Source organism: Ciconia boyciana, chromosome 23 (assembly GCF_034638445.1).
Source record: "Ciconia boyciana chromosome 23, ASM3463844v1, whole genome shotgun sequence".
Lineage (NCBI taxonomy): Eukaryota > Metazoa > Chordata > Aves > Ciconiiformes > Ciconiidae > Ciconia > Ciconia boyciana.
Genome location: NC_132956.1, coordinates 7,748,729 through 7,769,778, shown reverse-complemented (window position 1 = coordinate 7,769,778; position 21,050 = coordinate 7,748,729). Strand labels below are relative to the sequence as shown.

The 21,050-nt window shown below is 50.2% G+C and overlaps 2 protein-coding genes across 4 annotated transcripts in view; both read left to right on the top strand.

Annotated features, from left to right (window-relative positions):
- Nucleotides 1-5,626: 5,626 nt before the first annotated feature.
- LOC140643346 (lysozyme C-like) lies at nt 5,627-7,055 on the top strand. The gene is given in 6 exon segments (XM_072844991.1): nt 5,627-5,780; nt 6,124-6,152; nt 6,154-6,228; nt 6,230-6,290; nt 6,531-6,597; nt 6,995-7,055. Coding segments are annotated over 6 exon segments (447 nt in total).
- A 4,958-nt stretch (nt 7,056-12,013) lies between these two features.
- CACNA1S (calcium voltage-gated channel subunit alpha1 S) overlaps nt 12,014-21,050 on the top strand; it is a 48,978-nt gene continuing 39,941 nt past the window's right edge. For all 3 annotated transcript variants that reach the window (XM_072844544.1, XM_072844543.1, XM_072844542.1), the window contains exons 1-2: nt 12,014-12,174; nt 17,223-17,328. In XM_072844544.1, the coding sequence (XP_072700645.1) occupies nt 12,014-12,174; nt 17,223-17,328 (267 nt within the window). The remainder of the gene's footprint in view (nt 12,175-17,222; nt 17,329-21,050) is intronic.

Below are 21,050 nucleotides of genomic sequence, written 5' to 3'. Positions count from 1 at the left end.
TCCCATGGGAGTCTTCCAAGCAGATCCCTGAAGAGGTCAAAGACTCCTCTCCCAAGTCCAGGTTTGTGATATTGCTATTTCCCCTGCTCCTCCCTCTGAGGATCCTGACCTCCTTTATCTCATAGTTACTGCAGCCAAGGCTGCATCCCCAAAGAGCCCTTCCTTGTTTGTGAGTATGAGGTCCAGCAGAGCACTTCTCCTCATTGGCATCTCAATCATTTGTGCCAGGAAGTTATTATTGATGCCCTCCAGGAACCTCCTGAATTGCTTATGCCCTGCTGTGTTGTCCCTCCAACAGATACAGGAGTGGTGAAGTCCTCTGTGAGGACAAGGCCCTGCAAATTTGAGGCTGCTCCTATCTGTCATCCACTTGTTCTTCCTGGTCAGGTGGCCTATAGCAGATACCCACTACAATGTTGTCCATACCTGTCCTCTCTTTAATCCTAACCCATAAGCTCTCAGTTGGCTCATCACCCATCCCCAGGCAGAGCTCCATGCACTCCAGCTGCTCCCTCACATCAAGAGCAACTCACCCTCCTTGCCTTTCCATCCTGTCCTTCCTAAAGAGCCTGTAGAGGATCATGAGTTCAGTCCTCCTGGAAGCCACTGCCAGGTACATGAAGGACAAGAAGGGGACTGGAAACAGTCAGCATGGATTGACCAAGGGCAAATTGTGGCTGAGCAACCTGATTGTCCTCTAAGATTAAATCCTCTATGGCTGAAGGGAAAGCAATGCTTATGTACCTTCCCCCTTCATAAGGCTTCCAACACAATATCCTGGATGAGAAATTCAGGTTATAAGGGCTGGATGGGTGAACTGCAAAGTGGGTGAAAACAAGATGAACTCCAGTGTAGTGGTTGGTGATTCTAAGTTTTAGCGATGGTCACTTTAGAGTCATTTTCCTCAGGGGCTGATACTGGAGTTAATACTACTTGCATGTTCATGAGCAGAATGGAGACTGGACAGAGGGCATCTTCAGTTAGTCTGTAAAGAAAAACAAATTGAGGGGTGAATGGTTAAAATACTGGAGGCATGGTGGCCATTTAGAGGGACCCCTACAAGCTGCCAGCTACCTGGCAGAAACTGTCAGAAACCTCATGAAATTCAGCAAAAGCGAATGTAAAGTCCTGCCTTTTCCCTGGTACAGAATAGCCTCATGCAGCAAGGCAGGCTGAGGACTGAGCGCCCAAGGAGCAGCTCTGCAGAAAGGGAGCTGGAGATCCTGATGAACAAGAAGTTGAACATTAATTAGCATGTGCACTTGTAGTAATGAACCTCAGTGTGGGCTTCACTAATAAGAGGGTAGCCAGCTGATTGAGGCAAGTGATGGTTCCGCTCTACCTGCCACCTGTGTTGCTGCATCTGGATACTATAACCCATGCTGAGCTACCCAGGGAAAGCAAGATGCCAACAAACTCTAGAGAGTCCAACAGCATGTGTCCAGAATGGTCAGAGAAATGGAGCCCAAACATTTGTGAAGAGGCTGCAGGAACTGAGCTTATTTAGCGTAGAGATGTTGAAGAGAGAATCCAATAGCAGATTTTGAAATCCTGAAGTGTGGTGGCAGAGAAGATGGAGTCAGACTCTTCTCAGAGGGGCACAGTGAAAGGCCAAGAGAGAACAGGCACAAGCTGCAAATGGAGAAACCACAACAAAACATAATGAAAAAATCCTTCTCTTCAAGAATATTGCAGCCCTGAAACAGGCTCAGGAAGGACATGCAATCTTCATCCTCGGAGATTTTCAAGCCTTCACCAGACAAGTTGCTGAGCTACCTGGTCTCATTTTGAAGGTAGCAATACTTAGAACAGATTAGATGAGAAGATCTTCAGGGGTCCTTTCCAATGGCAATGATTCTGCTAATATTATTTTCAGAAATAATTAAATGTGACAGGAGGTTTCTGTTCCTCATAGCATGAGGGGAATGGAATATATTACAGAAGCAAGTGGGTATTATCACCCCTCGTGAGAGCACTTGAGTTTGCTGGATTAAGCAGTGTATTGGATTTACATGGCAAGGTGTTGGCAGGAGGGGCTGCAGGCAGTTGGCAGGGGCTGCCCCTGTGTTGGGTACAGCTGGTTCTAGCCAGCTCCAAAATGGACCCAAGGTAATGGGCTGGACAAAGCTGAGCCTGTCAGCAAAGCTGGTGGCACCTCTGCAATAACATATTTGAGAAAAGGCAGAAAATGCCACACAGGGAGAGGAGGAGAGAGAAAAAGAAGACTGAGAAAAAACAGAGGAAACACCAAGGTCAGAGAAGAAAGAGGAGGAGGAGGTGCCTCATGGTGGAGCAGATACTCTTGCAGCCCAAGTACAACCCATGCCAGAGCAGAGGAAAGGTGTGAGGAGGAAGGAGCGGCAGAGAGGAACTGCTATGTACCAAGTGTAATCCCTCCATCCCTCCTGTGTTGCTCAGGGGGAGTAGAGGTATTGGCAGTGAAGGAATTAAGTTGAGTCTGGGAAAGGGCAGAAGAAATAAATAAATAAAGCTAATTTTCCCCTAGTTGTCTGTTCTGCCTGCAACTATGACTGGTAAGCGACCTCCCTGTCTGTATCTCAACCCACAAGCTTTCTTGTTCCCACTCTTCCTATTGTCTCCCCCATTCCACTGAGAAGGTCAGTGAGTGAGCAGCTGGGTGAGAGTTTGGCCATTAGCCAAGGCTAACCCACCACAAGCAGGGAGAACTAAACATTGGATTTCCCAGGCCTGGAGCAGAAATGGGATCTTAGAGATTAGACTGACAGGGCGTTGGAAGCAGGACATCTAGGGAAGGTTCATTGCCTACATATTGACATCTAGTGCCATTTGAGACAGCTCAGGATATCTGAAACATCTGTGTGGATCTGTCAGATATGAAACAGTACTTACAGGAAACCTACGTATGTCTGAATCAGTGAGTGGAGGCTACTTTCAGATACCTGGGACATCTCAAAAGACACTTGACACATGCATTTTGCTAACTGAATTCTACCCTGGCTCTCTCCATATCTCCAGCCCAATGGAAAGTTTGCTTTTCAGTGCAAATGGCACGGGGTCCCACAGAAGTTACTGTAATGGAATCTTTGGATCCCTGCCTTGGTGATCAAAAGCTCAGGATGTGAAGACAGTTGGAACTGTACTTTCTCATCACCTTCTCACATGCAGAAATAAACAGAATTGTAACCTGCCAAACTCTCTAATGCATTATCCTTGCTTCTAAGCCTCTGCTGGGGACATAAACACAATCAGCATTTCGCACCTGCTCATATGAAGGAGATGTTCTGTCGCAATTATCCTAATAATCATGTTAATTCTTGTACACTCATTCCCCAGCACAATTGAATTCCCAGTACCTAAATAAATTCTTATCTGACACTGTCTTGGCACCTTCCTGTCTGCAAGGGAGGTGCTCTGGGATGCACAGTCTCATCTTTTGGTAGTTTCCTCCTCTCTGTGCTATCTTTAGACATCTTTAGGTTCAGATGAGCCACGGCCCAGTACAAGTCAGGCACTGACCTGGAAGGCCATCCCCAGTCAGCTAGAAGATTTGTCCTCTTCCCCTCCACATTTACCAGGAACATGTGTAGGACTAGGATTCTCTCCAAAAAGGAAGCAAATAGGCAATGCAATTATGCACAGGAGGAAGCTGCTTTATCATGATGAGAATGTGTTCTGCACCCTGTGACAGCTGCTTTTGACAGATGCATGTCTCTATGTTAAGCTTGGCCAGAGGTATTGGTTCCTTCATGAAGAAACTGAAAGGGGATTGATTTTCAGATCGACACATTTAGCCCTTTTCGGTAAGTAGTGCTGCATAAAAAAGTAGGAAAGAAGACACCTCCAGAATGAGGCATCCACAGTCACTAGCCACTTTGGAAATTGTCTCATGTATCATTTAGTAATAGACACCAGTGGCAGTATGACATTTCAGTAAAAATTACAGTTTCTTTTGAGGCATCTGCAAATAGAGGTGTTCTGGCACTTTGACATTTTGCTATGTCCACGTCTGCCACTGGAGATGCAAATGGTGTGTGAACCAAAGTGCTAATGTCTTAAAGAGCTGTATATGACTAATTGAGTAGGTATCTGAGAGCCAGAACCCCAGGCTGTAAACTGCTACTTCGCACAGTGGGAACAAACATGGGCCAGAATGGCTCCCAGTCCTGCCTTCTAAACTACTCATGTGCCCTTCCCTAAGCTCACTATGCAAACATAAACTCTTTTTTACCAGTCTCAATGCCACTGAGTATACCTTGAAGTGTGGCCCTTGAGAAGCCTCCATCCTAGCTTAGCCTCTAGGAAAACATCACTCCCAGCCCCAGGGTAACAGTAAGCCACTGTGCTGGTTTTGGCTGGGATAGAGTTAAATTTCTTGATAGTATGGAGCTGTGTTTTGGATTTGTGCTGAAAATAATGTTGATAATACAGGGATGGTTTTTTTATTGCTGAGCAGTGCTTACACAGAGTCAAGGCCTTTTCTGCTTCTCACACTGCCCCACCAGCAAGTAGGCTGGGGGTGCACAAGAAGTTGGAAGGGGACACAGCTGGGACAGCTTTGGACTTCTTTAGGTCCGTCCCTTCCTGACCAAAGGGACATTCCATACCATATGACGTCATGCTCAGCAATAAAAGCTGGGGGAAAAAGAAGGAAGGGGGGACATTTGGAGTTATGGCATCTGCCTTCCCAAGTAATCATTACATATGATGAAGCCCTGCTTTCCTGGAGGTAGCTAAATGTCTTCCTGCTGATGGGAAGTAGTGAATGAATTCTTTATTTTGCTTTGCTTGTGAGCACAGATTTTGCTTTACCTATTAAACTGTCTTTACCTCAACCCACAAGTTTTCTCACTTTTACCCTTCCAATTCTCTCCCTCATCCCACCAGGGGGGAGAGATCGAGCGACTTAGCAGCCTACTGGGGTTAAACCACAACACCCACAGAAGGTAACTACAGCCTTTGATCCATGAAGTGTCCATAACCCCAACCACCAAGCTGGTGATTGCCTCAAGATTTGGTAACTACGGTATCCTAAAATTAATGCATGTGTAGCCAAACCCTCATTTAGAGCAACCTGAGGTGACCTCAGTTCTTGCGATTACCCAAAAATGCAACCCTATAGCAACCCTACCCTCAAATCATAGGACAATTCTAAATTGCATCAATAGAATAAACCTAAGGCTAACCCATAGGTAACTATAATTTAATTGTAAACTCAGTCTTTTATGTTACTGTAAATGTGACTCTTGGTGTTTTCCCAGCCTTTACTCGTAGGTAAATCCCAGCTCAACTCCTATGGCAACCACAACCATGATCTCAATGCTATCACTAAATTTCTTTCTTGGAACAACTCTGTCCCTGACTTCTGGCCTTTGGAATATTGAACTGGGAATTGCTGGATTGTCTGTGGCATGCACATGCCCCAGCCTTGCAGGGCTGGTGAAATAGGTACTGGCATCCTCCAGGAATTGTCTTTGGCTTTTGGCCCACTTCCTTATTGGCTTGTTACTGTAAAGGCCTCCCACACTTCCCAGTCATGCTTGGCTAGCCAGTTGGTCCTCCCCCTGGGAGCAGGCTGGCATTGAAGGCAGTCCTGACAGACAGACAGCTCAAGTCGCTTTGGCACTTCCTTGCTGTGGATTGCATTATGAGAGAGTCAATGCTCTTCTTTGGCTTTCTTCTTGTCTACCTTGGCCTGGCTCTGCCCGGCACCCAGGGAAAAGTCATCCCCCAATGTGACTTGGTGAAGATCCTACGTCAGCATGGCTTTGAGGGCTTCATGGGGAAAACTGTAGCTGACTGTGAGTATAATGAGTTCCCATTGCACCTCTCTGCCTATACCACCCTTGTCCCTCTCAGCTTCTTTGTAATCTTCCAGCAGTACTATTCTATCCCTCCATTCCTTTGACTTCATCATCTCTTCCTCATCCCCTTCCTTGCCCCCTTCTATTGCTTACACAACAAATACCCATCCAGAGCTTTATCCTTCCAAGCATTTGTCCATCCATTTCTCAGACTTACGATATCACCAGTTTAATTACTTCTCCAGCTCTTCATTCATCCTTGATCTGTTCATCTCTTTCCTCTTATTTACCCTGAGCATACCTTGATATTCCTCCTCTGGGCTCTCTCTTCCTGCTGCAGGAATCTGCCTGGTGAAACATGACTGCAGTTTACAACACTAAAGTGTTTCATGGCAATGGTGTGAGCAGGGACTATGGGATCTTTCAGATCAACAGCCAGCTGATCTCACTCGTGTGAGGATGGCAAGACCCATGGATCCAAGAATGTCTGCCATATCAGTCGCTCAAGTAAGTGGTGGGACAGAACAAAGAGCCTTTCTTCGTCCACTCTATGAAAGTACCCTGATCTGTCCATGACATCTGCTTAGCAGCTGCTCTGGGCGTTTCTCTCCATGTGTCCTTCTATTCATCCATTTCCTCAGTATCCCACCCACCCTTCCTGATGAACACCTTTCCCTCTGCCCATCTATCCCTGCTCTCCCTCTACCCTTCTTTCCTCCATACTGACTTTTTCTCCCTTCTCTACAGAATTTCAAGATGATAATACTGAGGATGATATTCGGTGTGCCAAGAAGATTGCTTTCTTCAGTCCCTCGTAAGGATATTTGCAGTGGGCACTGGGGAAGAGTGGGCAGAGGAGACAAAAGAAAATCCTGCTATTGACTGGGGAGGGGGAGAAATGGGTGAGAAGCTGTATTTGGTAAAGTTTAGCACAGTCCTTCTCCTAGAGCTGAAGGGAGAACTGAGGAGTCCTGGCTCCCAGCATCTGCTCTAACTCCCTAAGTTTCCCTCCCCTCCCAGAACTCTCCCTTTTGTTTCCTTCCCCTTCCCCCAGCTCCCTAGATTGAGCTCATCAGAGTTTTCATTGATTCATATCTTTCATGCCCAGCTTTCTTCACCCAAGACTCTCAAAGACTAACCAAGGTTTTTTTTTTATAACCAATTCAATCATTATCTAACTTCTCAAATTAAATCATGTGTTTCTTTTCCAGGTATGTCTGGAGAGACAATTGCAAGGGCAAAAACCTGAGTTCCTATGTCAAGGGTTGCTAAATCACTCCATAAGCAGCAGCTATTTTCTCAGGATCACCAATGGTGAAGACTGAGGGTGTATGGAGCAGAGGCTAGGGAAAATGGATGGGTATGGGGAATTAAAAGCAGCATATTATTAAGGCAGAAAGGGTGCTGGCTATTGCTAACACTATGAGGACTTTGTGCTACTGCAATGCAAGTAGAGAACTTAAAGGCTGATGGCTTAGTAGAAACAAAGCTTAGCAGAAGTGCATTACAGGTGGAGTTTCAGCCATTTACTTGCATAATTCTGTCTCTAGATTTTAACTAACAGGGCTTACCAACGTTTATGGTTTCTCTTTTTGTCTCTTTCTCTCTTCCCCTTCATGCCTCCCTTCCTCCCATCCTCCTTCCCTCCCTCCCTTACCTTCTTTCATTCTTTTGTTCTTTCTTATCTGAGCATAGAAAATACAAAAACTAATGAATGCTGTATTAGTTATAAGACCTGCATAACTGCAGTTGCCTTATAACTAGGACACAGTCGCTGACTGAGGTGGATAGTACAGCTGGCTAACAGAGAGAGACGACTGCTGAAACATGACCTTGCTCCTTACATTTATCCAAGCATATGCTCCTGGCTGGTGTGAGAGATAGGGTATGGACATCTGGCCTGGCTGAATATGGCTCTTCTTATCATCCTTTGAGGTATCAGATCAAACACAGTCTAGGAAAGATGCAGGCAGCATCTCTGTGAGGAAATAATGGGCTGGTAAGCCAGTTAGGAAAGGGAAATGTTTTGCCATTTAGGTCATGAGTCCTTTTTCCAAAGGCTGAATCCAGAAACAGTGCACAAATGGAAGGTGACAATACTGAAACCATGTTTGCTTCTTCATATGCTTATATGCTTTGTTCTGCTGCTTGGTGAGCAGTGACTGCTTTTATGTTTATACAATAAAGGGATGCTTTAACTCTTGTCTTATGTGAATGTATAAACCAACTATGAAAGGCATGTTTATTTAGATGGCTGAATAATTAAAAAAAATGCTCTAAGTAGCCTTGCCAGAAGACCCTCTTCCCAGCTATGGGGCAGACGGTGGCTCTTTCCCCTCCCATGACCCAGGAGACTTCATTCTCTCATTAAGTAACTCAAGGCAGAGCTATTTTACTGCTGGCATCCATGAGGTTTTTGAGAAAACTCAAAAAAACTTGAGTCAAAGCCTCATCATTGTCTTCAATGCAGGTACTTTCCATCTATTTGGGGATTTGAACAAACCTTCTTATCTGGGGTTTTGGCTTGTGGGTTCAACCCTGGTAAAGGGATGCTTTCTGCCTGCCTAAAAATCAAGACCATGTGTGCATCTCTAAGGGACATACTCAACAAGAAAAGATGGGGGTTGTGGAAGTAAACTCTCTGCAAATGAAACATGTCCCTGCTAGGGATTGCTGAATCCTGCCGCAGCTCCATAATGCCAGGTCCAACCAGGAGCGAGGCTCAGCATGGGTTCCCAGTAGGCACACACACTCCCACACACAGAGACACCAACACATCTATATACACGTATACACATGTATATGTGTATATATACACACATAAATACACATATATATATGACTGGCCACACAGATTAAGACATACACACTCAGCACTCAGAAAAACACAAACAGTGCCAGTGGCCCCCTCCTGTTCCCTCTCTGACTGATCAGAATATATGTCCCTTAGTCCTTGAGTGGGAAAATATATTTACACACACGTATGTATATATATATGTACACACACACACAGAGGTGTGCAATGCAGCTCCCTCCAAGCAGCTGGGTCAGACCCTCTGGCCGGTAGCTGCCCCCGGATCCCACCCAGTCTCCCCCGTTGCTGGCACCTGGACACACCAGCCCCCGAGGCCGCATCCCACTCTATGCTGGCAGAGACCCTCACTCACACACACTCACACACACACGCGCGCGTGTGCCCGTGCGGGTCTCGGCTGCCCCCACGCCAGCTTGCGAATTCCCGTGGTCCCTCCAGCAGCCACCTGCGCCCGTGGCGTCGGGGGAGCGCTGACAGCCCATCTCAATGGTGGCCCGGAGCGCTGCTCCCGCTCCCGGGGCGGGCCGGGGGCTCCCCAGGGATGCGTCCACCCGGCGCCGTAGCAGCTCCCGCCACGGCCGCCATGCCGAGAGCGATGCCGAGAGCGAGGCCGGGAGCGGGGCGGGAGCGGGGCCGGCCGAGGGGCGGGAGCGGGGCCGGCCGAGCTCGGGACGGCCTCCCCTTCCCGCTGCTGCCCGGCTGCGGGCAGCGCCGCTCGGTTGGGCTGGGCTGGGCTGGGCTGGGCTGGGCTCGGCTCGGCTCGGCTCAGCTCGGCGGGTCCGCTGAGGGGAGAGCCCAGGCCAGGGGCAGCTGCGGTCCGGCCGCCTCGGGGCGAGTGTTTGCTCCGGCTCCTGCCTACCCCCGCAGCCCCGGCCGGCGGCCCCAGGCTGGTTCTCCCTGTCCCGGGCACCGACAGCACGGGAGGAGCCGCTGCCAGGACTCCAGCTGAAGGTTCCTGGCGGTAGTCGCGGCCTTTGGCTGGCCCGTGTGGGAGGGAGAGACTATGGTGGGCCCGGAGCGGGACAGGCTGCCTGCTGCCGTCTGTGTGTCCGGTTCAGGCAGTCCCGAGGGACAGGCAGGGCAAGGTCCTCCGGGAGCTGGGTGGCGAAGCAGGGAGGTGCCTGGGCTAGGGAAAGGGGAAACTTTCAGGAGGTGCATGGAACACACGTCTGTGCGTGCCAGGAGGTGTGAGGTGTTCGTTGGCATGATCACTGCTGGAGAACAGGCAGCACAGGCAGCGTTTCCATCCCTGCTCTTCACAGCAGCAGGAGAAGCCCACCTGGTGTGGCAGGCCTCCAGCAGGGGCTCAGTGCATTTGGGGCCCTTCCTAAGCCCATGTCTTTGTGTGATGATAGAGCAGGAGATGATAAAGGCCCACATAGTGTGTGAGGAAGACGAGGATGGATGTGAAGAGGTTTCACAAGGAAGGATTCTTTCCCTGCTGGGCAGGTAGGAACATCTCCATCGAGCAGAGCGCTGCAGCATGTTTTGTTAAAGCCATGTCAGGTTGGTGGTTGCCAGCACAGCCCTGTGCAAAATACAGAGCACAGCAAGGTGGTGAGCGGTTGCCAGCAGGGGCATAGAGGAGATCAGAGGGGCCTTGAGTGTCCTCTCCACAGGCCCCTGCCTGCACCAGGCTGCGCAGCCCTAGCTCGCACGCCCTGTCCTCTTCCTCTGAGACTTCTCCAGGGTGAGTCAAAGGCCAGATGTTTCTTCTCAGGCTCACCACTAGATGGACCCCACATCCTTGCTGTCCCTGGGACAGGTTCTCCTGCACAGAGGCAGCAGCAGAAATACGGCTCCTGGCTTTCACCACAGTTTAGGGGGAACGAGGACTAAATGAGAAATGGGAACGCGCTTGGGCCTGCCTCACATGGAGACAGGGCTGGAGCCCTCAGCAGGAATGATTTGACTCTGATTTGCACAAAATGCGCCAGAGCGGTGTAGGAGGGGGCAGGTTACTAATTTTTTACAATTACAATTGAGGGCCCCCTCCTCCAAAGTGCATCAAAAGTGGCTGGAGCAGCTGCAGGAGTTGCTCTCACATGCTATCTCCCTGTCTTGGGCAGGGAGTGGTCAGTTCCCTCAGCACTGTGGCCCTCCTGGCCCTTGACACAGCCTGGTACACAGCTGCAGAGGTATTTCCCTCCACAGTGGAATGAGCCTGCAAAGCAAAGGAGTGGAAGCTTTGAGCAAGGCAGTGTGGTGCAGTGAGTAGAGCAGCTCCCTGGGATGCGTGGAGTTGACTGGGGCGCAGCTGGTCAGTCACATTAGACTGTAACATCCCTGTAGGACAGGGGTACCATTTGCCGTGGGACATAACTGTAAGTAATAAGATCGCTACAATTATTTTGCTGACTCAGTCCAGGAAACCCCAGGAGAACCCCAAGATCAACCCTTCCTGGTGCCTCTGTTTTCCTTGCTGTGAAGAGGTGCTGATAACCTCCCCCTCTGCCTGCCTTCCAGCTCAGGAGTTACCAAACTGTTCACACCATTCATCCAGCTGGGCTTTCCCAAGCCCAGCTGGACTAGTAGGACACAATCCAGCCTAGGCTTGTTGGGTTCCTGCATCCCCAGGCATCCTCCATACCCTGCAAGCAGGACTGGGGAGGTGAGGCTGAGCAAGGGGTTGTTTGGGTGACCAGTGCCAGCCAAGGGTTTCCTCTGCCCATCCAGAAAAGCAAGCCAGAGCACTTTTTGGACTTGCCATGATTCCCTGGAGCTCTGAGGTTGGGGTCAAAGTCCCTGTTGTGAGATGGGCCCAGCCCCAGAGGCCCCTACAGCCCCCGGATCACAGGGTCCAGGGCTTTACTGAGCAGTTTGCACAAAATGAAGGTGAAATCCTGCAGAGAGAGGGGACTGATCAGTTTGTGGGGTAATCTTCTTTGGGAACCGGCCAGAGTCGGGTTCTCCATCTCACCCTGAATAATGCGATCCAGCAAATGGGGCTGCATGCATTGCCCCAGGCAGCCCAGCTTGCCAGTTCGGGCAAGGAAGGCTGGGGGAGCTGGGGAAAGAGCTGACCTGGGACAAAGGCGCTTTTCTTTCAGAGGCGGTGTGCCCAGCTCTGGGCAGCCTGTTCCCACCCCCAGCCCGGGTCAGTGGCATGCGAAGCACCCGCCTGCCTCCTGATGCGTCGGGTAAAGAAGCAACAGCTGCAGGGGCCCTTTTGCTGCCTCAGGAGCTGTGACAGGACCCGGGAGCCAGGCCGGGATCTAAATTTAAACTCATGCTTTGTGTGTTTGTACATGCGAGTGCAGGCTCCAGCCCCCACTCCCCCACTGCCTCCCCTGGTGCACCGAGGAGACAGACTCTGCAAGGAGTCTGTCCAGAGGAGAGCCAGCTGGCTGGGACCTGGGGAAGGGAGGCTTGGCCGTGGGGCAGGAGGGGAAGAAACGACTAGGGGAGAAACACCATGGAGCCTGCTTCTCCCCAGGATGACGTGAAGAAGAGGCAACAGAAGGAGAAGTCCAAGAAGCCGGTGCCACCACCAGCCCCCCGGCCAGCCAGGGCTCTGTTCTGCTTAACCCTGCAAAACCCGCTGCGGAAGGCATGCATCAGCATTGTGGAGTGGAAGTATCCTTCTGTCTGCGTGGGCTTGGGAGCACCTGTGTGTGTGCCAGTGAGCAGGGGTGCTGGGGAGGGGTGCTGGGGAGCAGGACCCCATGGGCTGCAGGCAGGAGAGCTGTCAGCCCACTTCAAGCCTGTGCTGGCTGTCTCATCGGGTCTGTAAAAGGCAATGAGGCGCTCGGGGAGCTCTGGTAGGATGAATTGGCAAAGGCAATGGCTATGCAAACTGAATGGGCTTCCCCCATGAATAGGCTTGTGGGGGAAGCTGGGGCTGAGAAGCGGGTCAGGCCATGGGGCATTCAGTAGGGTGGTGCAGGGGCAGGCAGGGACAGCCTGGGTGGCCAGGGACTTGTGGGAGTGAACATGTTTTGTGCTGGCAGGAGCTGTGCTGGGGAGAAACAGGGGACAGCCCGCTGGGAGGGGAGAGAATTTGGCATGTAAGGAGGGGGCACAGTGCCCATCCCGGGGTGGGGATGGGGCCAGGCAGAGGAGGAGGTCCAGGCTGGGGGAGTGGGAGCTGAGGATGGAGCTGGGGACAACAGGCTGCACCAGGGGAGAGGTTTGGGGGTGGGTAGCAAGATCATGGCGAGCTGCTTCGGATGGCTCTTTGTGTGTGTCACCGCTTGCCTGATCCTGCAGCTGCTCCCTGTCCTGGCGGTAGGGGCTGGCCAGTATCCCCCAAATCCTTGCCGACACCATTGTCCTCTCAGCCCCCCTTTCCCATCCCTCTCTGGCACTTTTGTCACAGGTGAAGGCTTTTGTGAGTGATACTGTTCAGAGGGACTCTTCAGTATTTCTCTATGCCTCTGGCTTAATTTATGGGTGGGTTTTGGGCTATTGCTCTTTGATTGGTCATCTTTTCACTGGGGCATTATAGCTTGGAAATACCAAAATGTCATGTTTCTGCCACCCATCCAGGAACTATTTTAGGCCATTAGATATTGCCTTGTTCACCTGTATTTTATGGAAGGGAAGAGGATGGGAGATGAAACATTTCACTTTGGCTTCAGCAAAACATTTGGGCTCAAGCAAAGGCGATGGAATTTGAGGATGTTTCCAGCCAATCCAGTTCTTCCACCCCAACTTTTCTCATTTCAGTGGCTGAACCTATCTGCATGTTCCTGGCCTTGGCAGGATCATCCCAGCCCTGGCCAGGCTTTGTTCCTCTTTGAGGTGGCTTGGTCGCCTAAGGACTGCAGGGCCAGGCCCTGCCCTTAGGAAAGGCTGGTTGTGTTGCTGGACACGTAGTGCTGTGGGGACACCAAAACCATGCCCCCGCACTGCCGGAGATGCCATCTTGTTCAAAGCCCAGGGTGCCTGTTTGCAGGCACTCAGGGCATGCTCACACCTCTGGTGGTGCTGTGCTGGCCATGGATTTTGAGCCCTTCTTCCTTCCCTGCAAAGGGGCTCTCTGTCCTTCGAGGAGAAGGAGCAGAGCCAAAATTGGGGAATTCTTCTTTTCTGCTTCTCTGGCACAAGGACTGGGTTGTTCTACAAGCACATGGAAGGGAACTGGGTCTGTGTCTTAAATAGGCACTGAGGATGGAAGAAACTTGTGCATACACCCTAGTGGCAGGGGAAGAGCTGGAAATAGGACTTACATCTTCCAAAATGCTCAAACACATTCCTCCTCCTGGGCCAATGCATGCCAGAGAGAGTGTGTAGCACAGTGGGAGTCTTTCCCACATTGGTGTCCTGGAAGGGGAGTGTGGAGGGGAGAGGTGGGTGTCCCACTAGGAAGGGTGCAGGTGGTTCTGAGCTGTGTGGGACAAATGATCCAGGGCATCAGGTTTCTCCAGCGCCTCTCTTGCGCCTGGCTGTATTTATACCCAAATGCACCTGGCTGCCCTTGTTCAGGGATCAGGGTTTGCAAGGCATGACAGGGTCATTCCAGTTCCTGCGGGTTGTTATGGGCTTCAGGGCCAGACAAGCTGCCAAAGGGAGATTAGCTGTGACCATTTTCTGTGGGGATACCTGGCATCTGGGTTCAGTATGGCAGTACACATTCCTGTTCCTTGGGCCCATCTCTGTTGTATAGCTTCTGCTGTCGGAGCACAAAGCTGAGCCACAGGAGTGGGACAGGGTCTTTTCCAGGCAGTTGGAGAGTGGGGAGTATCACTGCATTCAGCCTAGGGTAGGTGAAAGTCAGGCTGGCTTGAGGCAGAGGGATTTTTATGCTGAAGTTTTCTCACATCTCAAAAACCACATTTGTTAGCACAAGGAAATCTGGGTACTCTGCAAATTGCTGGGTATTGCATGTTCAACAGCTAGCCCAGCAAGCTGATGGTTGTTGGGACACGTCTAGCTTTGTGGTGCCACCCTGGTATTCCAGGTTCATTTGCAGCCAGGGGGACTTCAAGGCAGATGGGTGAGGAGTCTGGGGACCCAGGAGGACCACAGAGCTGCAAGGCACTAAGGGCCTAATTCCTGCTGCAAGGCAGATGTTGGGATCCTTGGGTGCTGTGTGACAGGAGGCTGCTGGAGAGAAAGAAGTGAGATTGCCGGACAAGGAGATGAGGAGGATGTTGAGGCTCTGGCTCAGTGGCAAGAGGCAGAGACACCATGTCCAGTGACATGACATGCCTCTTTTTTGGTTCAATCTGTTCCACTGCATTTCTACCTAATTACAGTGCCAGACTCACAGACTTGCAAGCAGCAAGCTGATTCCAGCTCCAGTTACAAAATAGGTCACCCTTCAAGGAGGAGGAAATAAGTATGTGGCTGTTCTCCCAGAGCAGGGGGATGGGCAAAGGCTCTTTCCCTTCTGCACGTCAGTGGCTAATGTGGCAGAACCTGAGCCATGATTCCTGTTCCTCTTTCCACAGTGCTCTCCAACTTGCTCCATGATGCCGAATGGTCCCTGCACCCCTCCACCATTGCAGGCACGTGGAGGCTGGGATGAGTGTTGGCAGCGTTCATCTCGCCCTGTCAGAGCAGGCAGGGAAGCCTCTAACCTCAGGGCTCTGCCCCATTACCTGGAACACAGAGCGGAACAGCTTTTCCAGCTGACTTTAGTTTTTAAAGTGTCATCAAGTTGATAGACAGAAGGGTCCAGAAAAGGCAAAATAACCTGTGATGAGAATAGGACACAACTGACAGCAATGGGCTGTCTCAGCAGGCCAATATGGAGAGAATGCTCCCTAGGTGCCCCTTGCCCCATGATGATGGATTGGACAGTGGTATGGCCACCGCAGCCCAAGGCAGGCCTGAGCATAATTATCTGGAAAGCTGAGCTAATCAGTTGATTAACCATGATGTAGGGAAGTGCCAGTATGGCTGCAGGGCCTCTCTGCTGGGGTACTGAGTCTCGAAGGCTGTGCTGGACTCTGTAGTGGCATCAGTCTGCACGGCTGAGCTGTAGGTGTTCCCACAGAGCGTGTTCCTGGGAGCTATTCTCCTTTGGAAGGTCTACCCTAAGTGAGATGGGGATGCTGGGGAATCCTGTCTTGTACTGGAACCTCTGTACCCACTGGATGAGATTTACCAGTTTGCCCGTGATGGCAGGTTGGTACTTAGAGGTGGGGATGGGTATGAGAGCTCTCAAAACAGTTTATGGGGGTAGACGCTGGCTGTGGTCGTAAGTGTGGATGTTGGCTGGTAGGACAATGGAGAGAAGAGGGGGCTGGAGGGGAGTGTAGTGATTTATGTCACTGTTGATTTACACTGTAGGTGGGTCTGGCCCAGTGGGCAGCTGGACCAACATTTTCATTTCCTGCATCCGCTTTTACTTTCAGTGGCTTCCAGGGGTACAGGTAAGGCAAGTGGATCAGGGACAACCGAGATGTACTTGTCAAGAAACATTATCAGACAGGAAACTTTGAGATTAGCATTATGACCAAAAACATTTGTTGTAGGTTTTTGCGTCATGCTGTACCCAGCTGTCTTCTGGCAGCACAAGGCCAGTAGATGAGTAGAAAAGATCCCTTTGCTTTTAGGTATGTGCATAGCTGTATGGTGTGGTGGCTAGGCACAAGCACTTCAGAGCTGCAACAGGGCCTGGATGTGACTAGCATAGGGGCAGCAAAAGATGATGGCTGTCTTCTTCTGACCAGATGTCTACTGCACTCCCAGGGTACCACAGGGTGGCAGGTTTGGACCATGCTGGGAGGAACAGAGAGTGGGGCGAGAGCCTGGCTGTGGGCAAGGTCCTGGAGCCAGAGTTTGGGCTCTTTTGGAGCTTCAGGAACATGATAGCTGAAGCTTGACCATGAGGTTTCAGTGGCCCAGCAGAGCAGTGACAGCAGCAGGAGCCTGGGGGTGATCAAGTGCCTGTCCTGGGGCCTTCAGGGAGAAATAGCAAGTCACCCCATTTGTTCAGAGATGTCATAGGGCCCAAATAGCACAATTCCACCTTCTAGGGAGTGAGACGGAGCTCAGGCTGAGCACTCTGGTTACTCCCAGCCCGTGGCACTCCTGGGGACAGTCACAGGAGCACTGCCTGCACTAAGGCACTGAGGCTGTAGGACACCTGGGGATGTTAGCAGCTGGATATTCTGCTAGAGGAGACCTTGGCTGAGCTGTCTTCCCCCTAGATACCTTCTAGTCAGGGAGACATGGCCCACCTGAGATCTGCTGCTCAGCAGCATCTCCCTCATGAACGCTGAGTACAGAGGGAGCCAGGGCCAGCATACTGCGAAGGGTGATGCTTTGCTTAAGTGCCTACATATGCAAGAGGGTCCTGACCCTTCAGGATGATTCACTAAAGGATAATGAGGGGGAAACTACAAGCTCTCCCATCCTGTCGTTATTCCTCCACTGCAGCCTCTTAATTTGTGCCCCCTCCCCATATGTCCTGTGCCAAAGCTGCCCCTCTCCGGCAGCCATGCCCTGAGTGTCCAGGCCCTGCGTCTCATCCTGGCCCATTCCCTCCCTCCCCGGGGACCCAGGAAATGGGCAGCAACTGAGGGTGTGCAGAGGGTGAAGTCTGACTACTCTCTCTGGTTCTCTGCCCTAGTGGGAGATTGTTTCCTCACACATACCCAGACAGAACAGGACAGGGCAGGGCTGTACCTGCTTTTTCGTTCCTGTCTCCATTCCTTAATGCTTCTTCTCAGACCCTTTGAGATCATCATCCTCCTGACCATCTTTGCCAACTGTGTTGCACTGGCCATCTACCTGCCGATGCCTGAGGATGACACCAATGTTGCCAACTCCAGCCTGGTAAGGAGCAGCCTTTTCTGCTGTCCTGCTGACCCTCCTCGCTGGACAGCCAGGTTCTCGGCTTTGAGGGCTCTGTGGAGCTGGTCCCTCAGTGTGGCATGAGTGCAAGATGGTAATACCTGTAGTGGGGGCATCTGCTGCTGCCCTCTGGGGTGCAGTCAGGCGTCGTTGGTCCAGTGAGAGATGCTGCAAAGTCAGAGGGAGGCAGAGTGGTGCAGAAACTGCTGCAAAATGAGTTTTCAGAGAGGCTGAAACCACGCCTAGGTTGAGATCAAAGGCAGCAGATTGGTGTGTGAAGTACACAGGAAGGAAGAATTGATGCCAAAAAAAGAACAAATTCCCTCAATTTTTTATCATGACACTTTCCAAAGGAAACATCCTGTTCCAGAAGGGCTGAAATGTTTTGTTTCAGCAGTTTTGGAACAAAATTTTCTGACCTTTCATTTCAAAACTGTATTTTAATTTTGGTACTTTTTATTTAAGAGGGGAAAAAAAACTCATCTCTGTTAAGCAGAGAAGTTGCTCCTTTCCAATCAGTCATTCCTTTTTTTTTTTCCCCCAGTCACTCCATTTTGCCTAGAATAAGATGTTTTGATGTGATCCAAATCGATAGTTTGCACTATTTTTAGTTTGCCACCCCTTTCTCCTCTTCAGATCCTCATTATGGTTCAATCCACATTGATTTCCATTGAGAGTCTGAGTTTGGTGACCGAACGAAAGCATCTAAATATGCCCTTTTTTAATGAAATGTTCTCTTCTGCTAATTTCAGGACCCCTCAGTGTTGGGGTAGGGTGTGTTGTGTGCAGGTATAGCTGGCAACTTGTGACTTAAAAAAGCACCTCTCAGGTTTTTGCCTGTTCCTTAGAGACTCTGCAGGGAAAAATATTAAGGCAGTCAAAGAATCTGAGATACAAAATATGGTGGGTTTCTCCCCTGGCCAAGAGGGCATAACAGGATTTGAAAGGTGCAGTTATCTCAGCTGAGCAATTAAAGAGGCAAAGCAAAACTGGAGCAGGTTGAGCATGGAAAGCAGGAGGTGGGGACAGCGGGCATGGGGGCTTCCCACTGGGAGGGGTTTTGGGATTTGGCTGAGACAAGGACGCCCGCAAGGGCAGAACTGGAGAAAGCCCAGCAGCACGTGGCAGTGTGGCATGACGGGGTTGACAACCAGGCAGCAACCCGCCTCACAGGGCTCCTGGGTAGGGACTGATGCTACCCAAGAAGGACCAACAGCCTTTTCCATTAATGGGAGGCAGGCAGGCACATAGTGAGTCATGCAATCTATAAGTGAAATTTTGTCTATTTATATTTGTTGTATATTAGATTACTTATGCTATATCCTATTGGGGGATTTTTCAGCCTGTTGCCATGCCAACAGCCCTCTGCATCAGGATCCTGGCAGCCCCAGGCCTCTGTTCTTTCATCGCTGCTCTGCATGTCCCTTTGTCATCGTGTTCTGGTGGCTTTGTAGGAACAATCCCAGCTAAGAGCTGAGCCAGACCCCATTCACCTCTGGTATTGGGCTGTGCTCTGCACGGGGCCCGCAGGTAGTGCAACAAAGGCTTGTTGGAGGCATTTCTTCCTGCAGCAGAGAGGTGCTGCAATGCATTTAATCTCTCCCTGTCACTTTTTAAATTGTCTCTCCAGAGAGGATTGCGTATATCTAAAGACCTTGAAATTGTTGAAGAGGCAACAATTTCAAGTATGAGGGGAAACTGAGTCAGAGAAGTGAGAACATTGCCCCACATTGTTTGTGGAAGCGGGATTGAGGCTCACTCTCATCAGAGCTCACTCCTAATGAGAGTCCAGCCCGAGCTTCCTTCAGAGAAGCCTCCTGCATCCCAGGCACTTAATGCAGTGAAAGCCACTCTACTCTAAAGCTGGGGGTCTGCAGCAAGGAGAGTCTTGGGAAGGGAGGATCTCCTGGGAGACCTCTGCTGCCACTTTCTTCCAGCAAGGTTGGAAAACCTGTAGAGCAGCCACGCTTGTGACTCTGTCTTTCCAGGACCACCCGGGGAAGATTTGTACACAGAGTTTACACTAGATTTAGAATTAGTCTCATGAAAGCTTTGTTAACCAGAACTCATTTTGGGGGATGAAAAAAGTATATTTAATAACCTGTAAATCTTCTGTGAATCCATTTTGCTTTATCCTGGAAGAAATACAGTTGTTTAATTTCAACATATTTCATTATTATTCTTTTTAGATTAGATTTCTTCTAATCCACAAGATTTTTTTTTGTAATGCTGTTTTTGTCTAATTTTGTCTAATTATAATGAAATTAAAATATTTTCTTCGACCCTGATGAAATTATTTTGACTTTTCAACCTGATCAAAAATTCACAGCATTTATTTTCACTTTGACTTGAGTTTCCAAAATTGTCAGTGAGCTCAAATCGCACTGTTTCACTAGAAGCCTTGCTCCAGGAGCAAGCAAGTTCAGAAATGTGTTTAGCAAGGCAGGTTGCTCAAGGGGATTCATCCAAGAAAGTACAGATGTCTGCATGTGAGCTGGCTGCCTGGACTCCGTTTATGGTCAATGGAGAAATAAAGGCAAACTTAGAGTAGGGTGTGTCTCCTAGGGTAGTTGGTTTCCTCCTGCAGTTCTGATGAGTGGTGGTTGACATGCTGCACACACTAAAGTACCTATTTTTCCCCACTAATGGGACCCAAGGGTGTCTGCTCAGAGGGAGGCCACCCTTTCAGAGCATCCAAAAGCAGCTGAGCTGAGTCCCATGTGCTTTGTAAACGTATCAGGTAGAGCATGGGGCCTGGTGAGTGGGGGATGGAGCTCAAGCTGTACAGAAGGTACTCTTAATAACACAGGTTATGGCCTATGTGTAGGCACTCTGTTAGTATCACAGATAATGGCTTTATGTTTAGGTAGAACGGATGTTTAATATAAAGGAATATGCTTCCAAATATCCCACCATTTTGGGTTGTATCTCAAACACAGGGGTCAGGGGACCCCTGTGTTTTAAAGCCTGAACACAGCCCCAGGCACAATTCAGTTACAGGAATATGGGCATCTGATGCTGTTGCAGGTGTCCCAGACCTCCATCTGCTGCTCTGGAGGGGTGTGACTTGCTTGTGGGTCCTGTGTTAACATCTGGCACCCCTAGGACTGTCTCATGTAGCCCAGGGCATCTCCAGTAGCACTGAAAACAGCTGTGTTTGGGCAGCTGACTTGTGTCTAGCAGTCCCTGAGCAGAGACTGCTGGTCCAGTGCTGGTTTTGAAGAGTGAGTACCTGCTGTCGGGTGTCTGTCCCTCAAGGATGGCATGGGTCACTCACTGCAGGGAAGTACATGTGGCTTTCCTAGAGCCTGGGGTCACCCTTATCTCCTGGAGTCCTCTAATAGCTGTGAAAATAGACTACATGCCCACCCATCTCCATGCACAGACTTGGTGCATGGGACTTCAGAAACTCCTGTTGTTCTTTTACCCAGAATCTTGAGGGATGCACATAAAGATGCAGCTGTATGATCTTCCCCTGCCTCAGTCCTCCCCTTCGCTCTGGGCTGGGGCTGCTGTCAAGGGCAAGCACCCTGCCCAGCTTGTGGCTTGGCAAGCCTGGCAGCCTCCATGGCTCAACCTGGGGTTTTGGATAGGCAGCTGAGCCAGGCCGCTCTGATCTCCCTATTGCTGTCCCTTCCTGGCCCTACTCATGGGTGCTCAGCCACCCCAGGAGCATTTTCATATACAGCCCTGCCATCACAAGG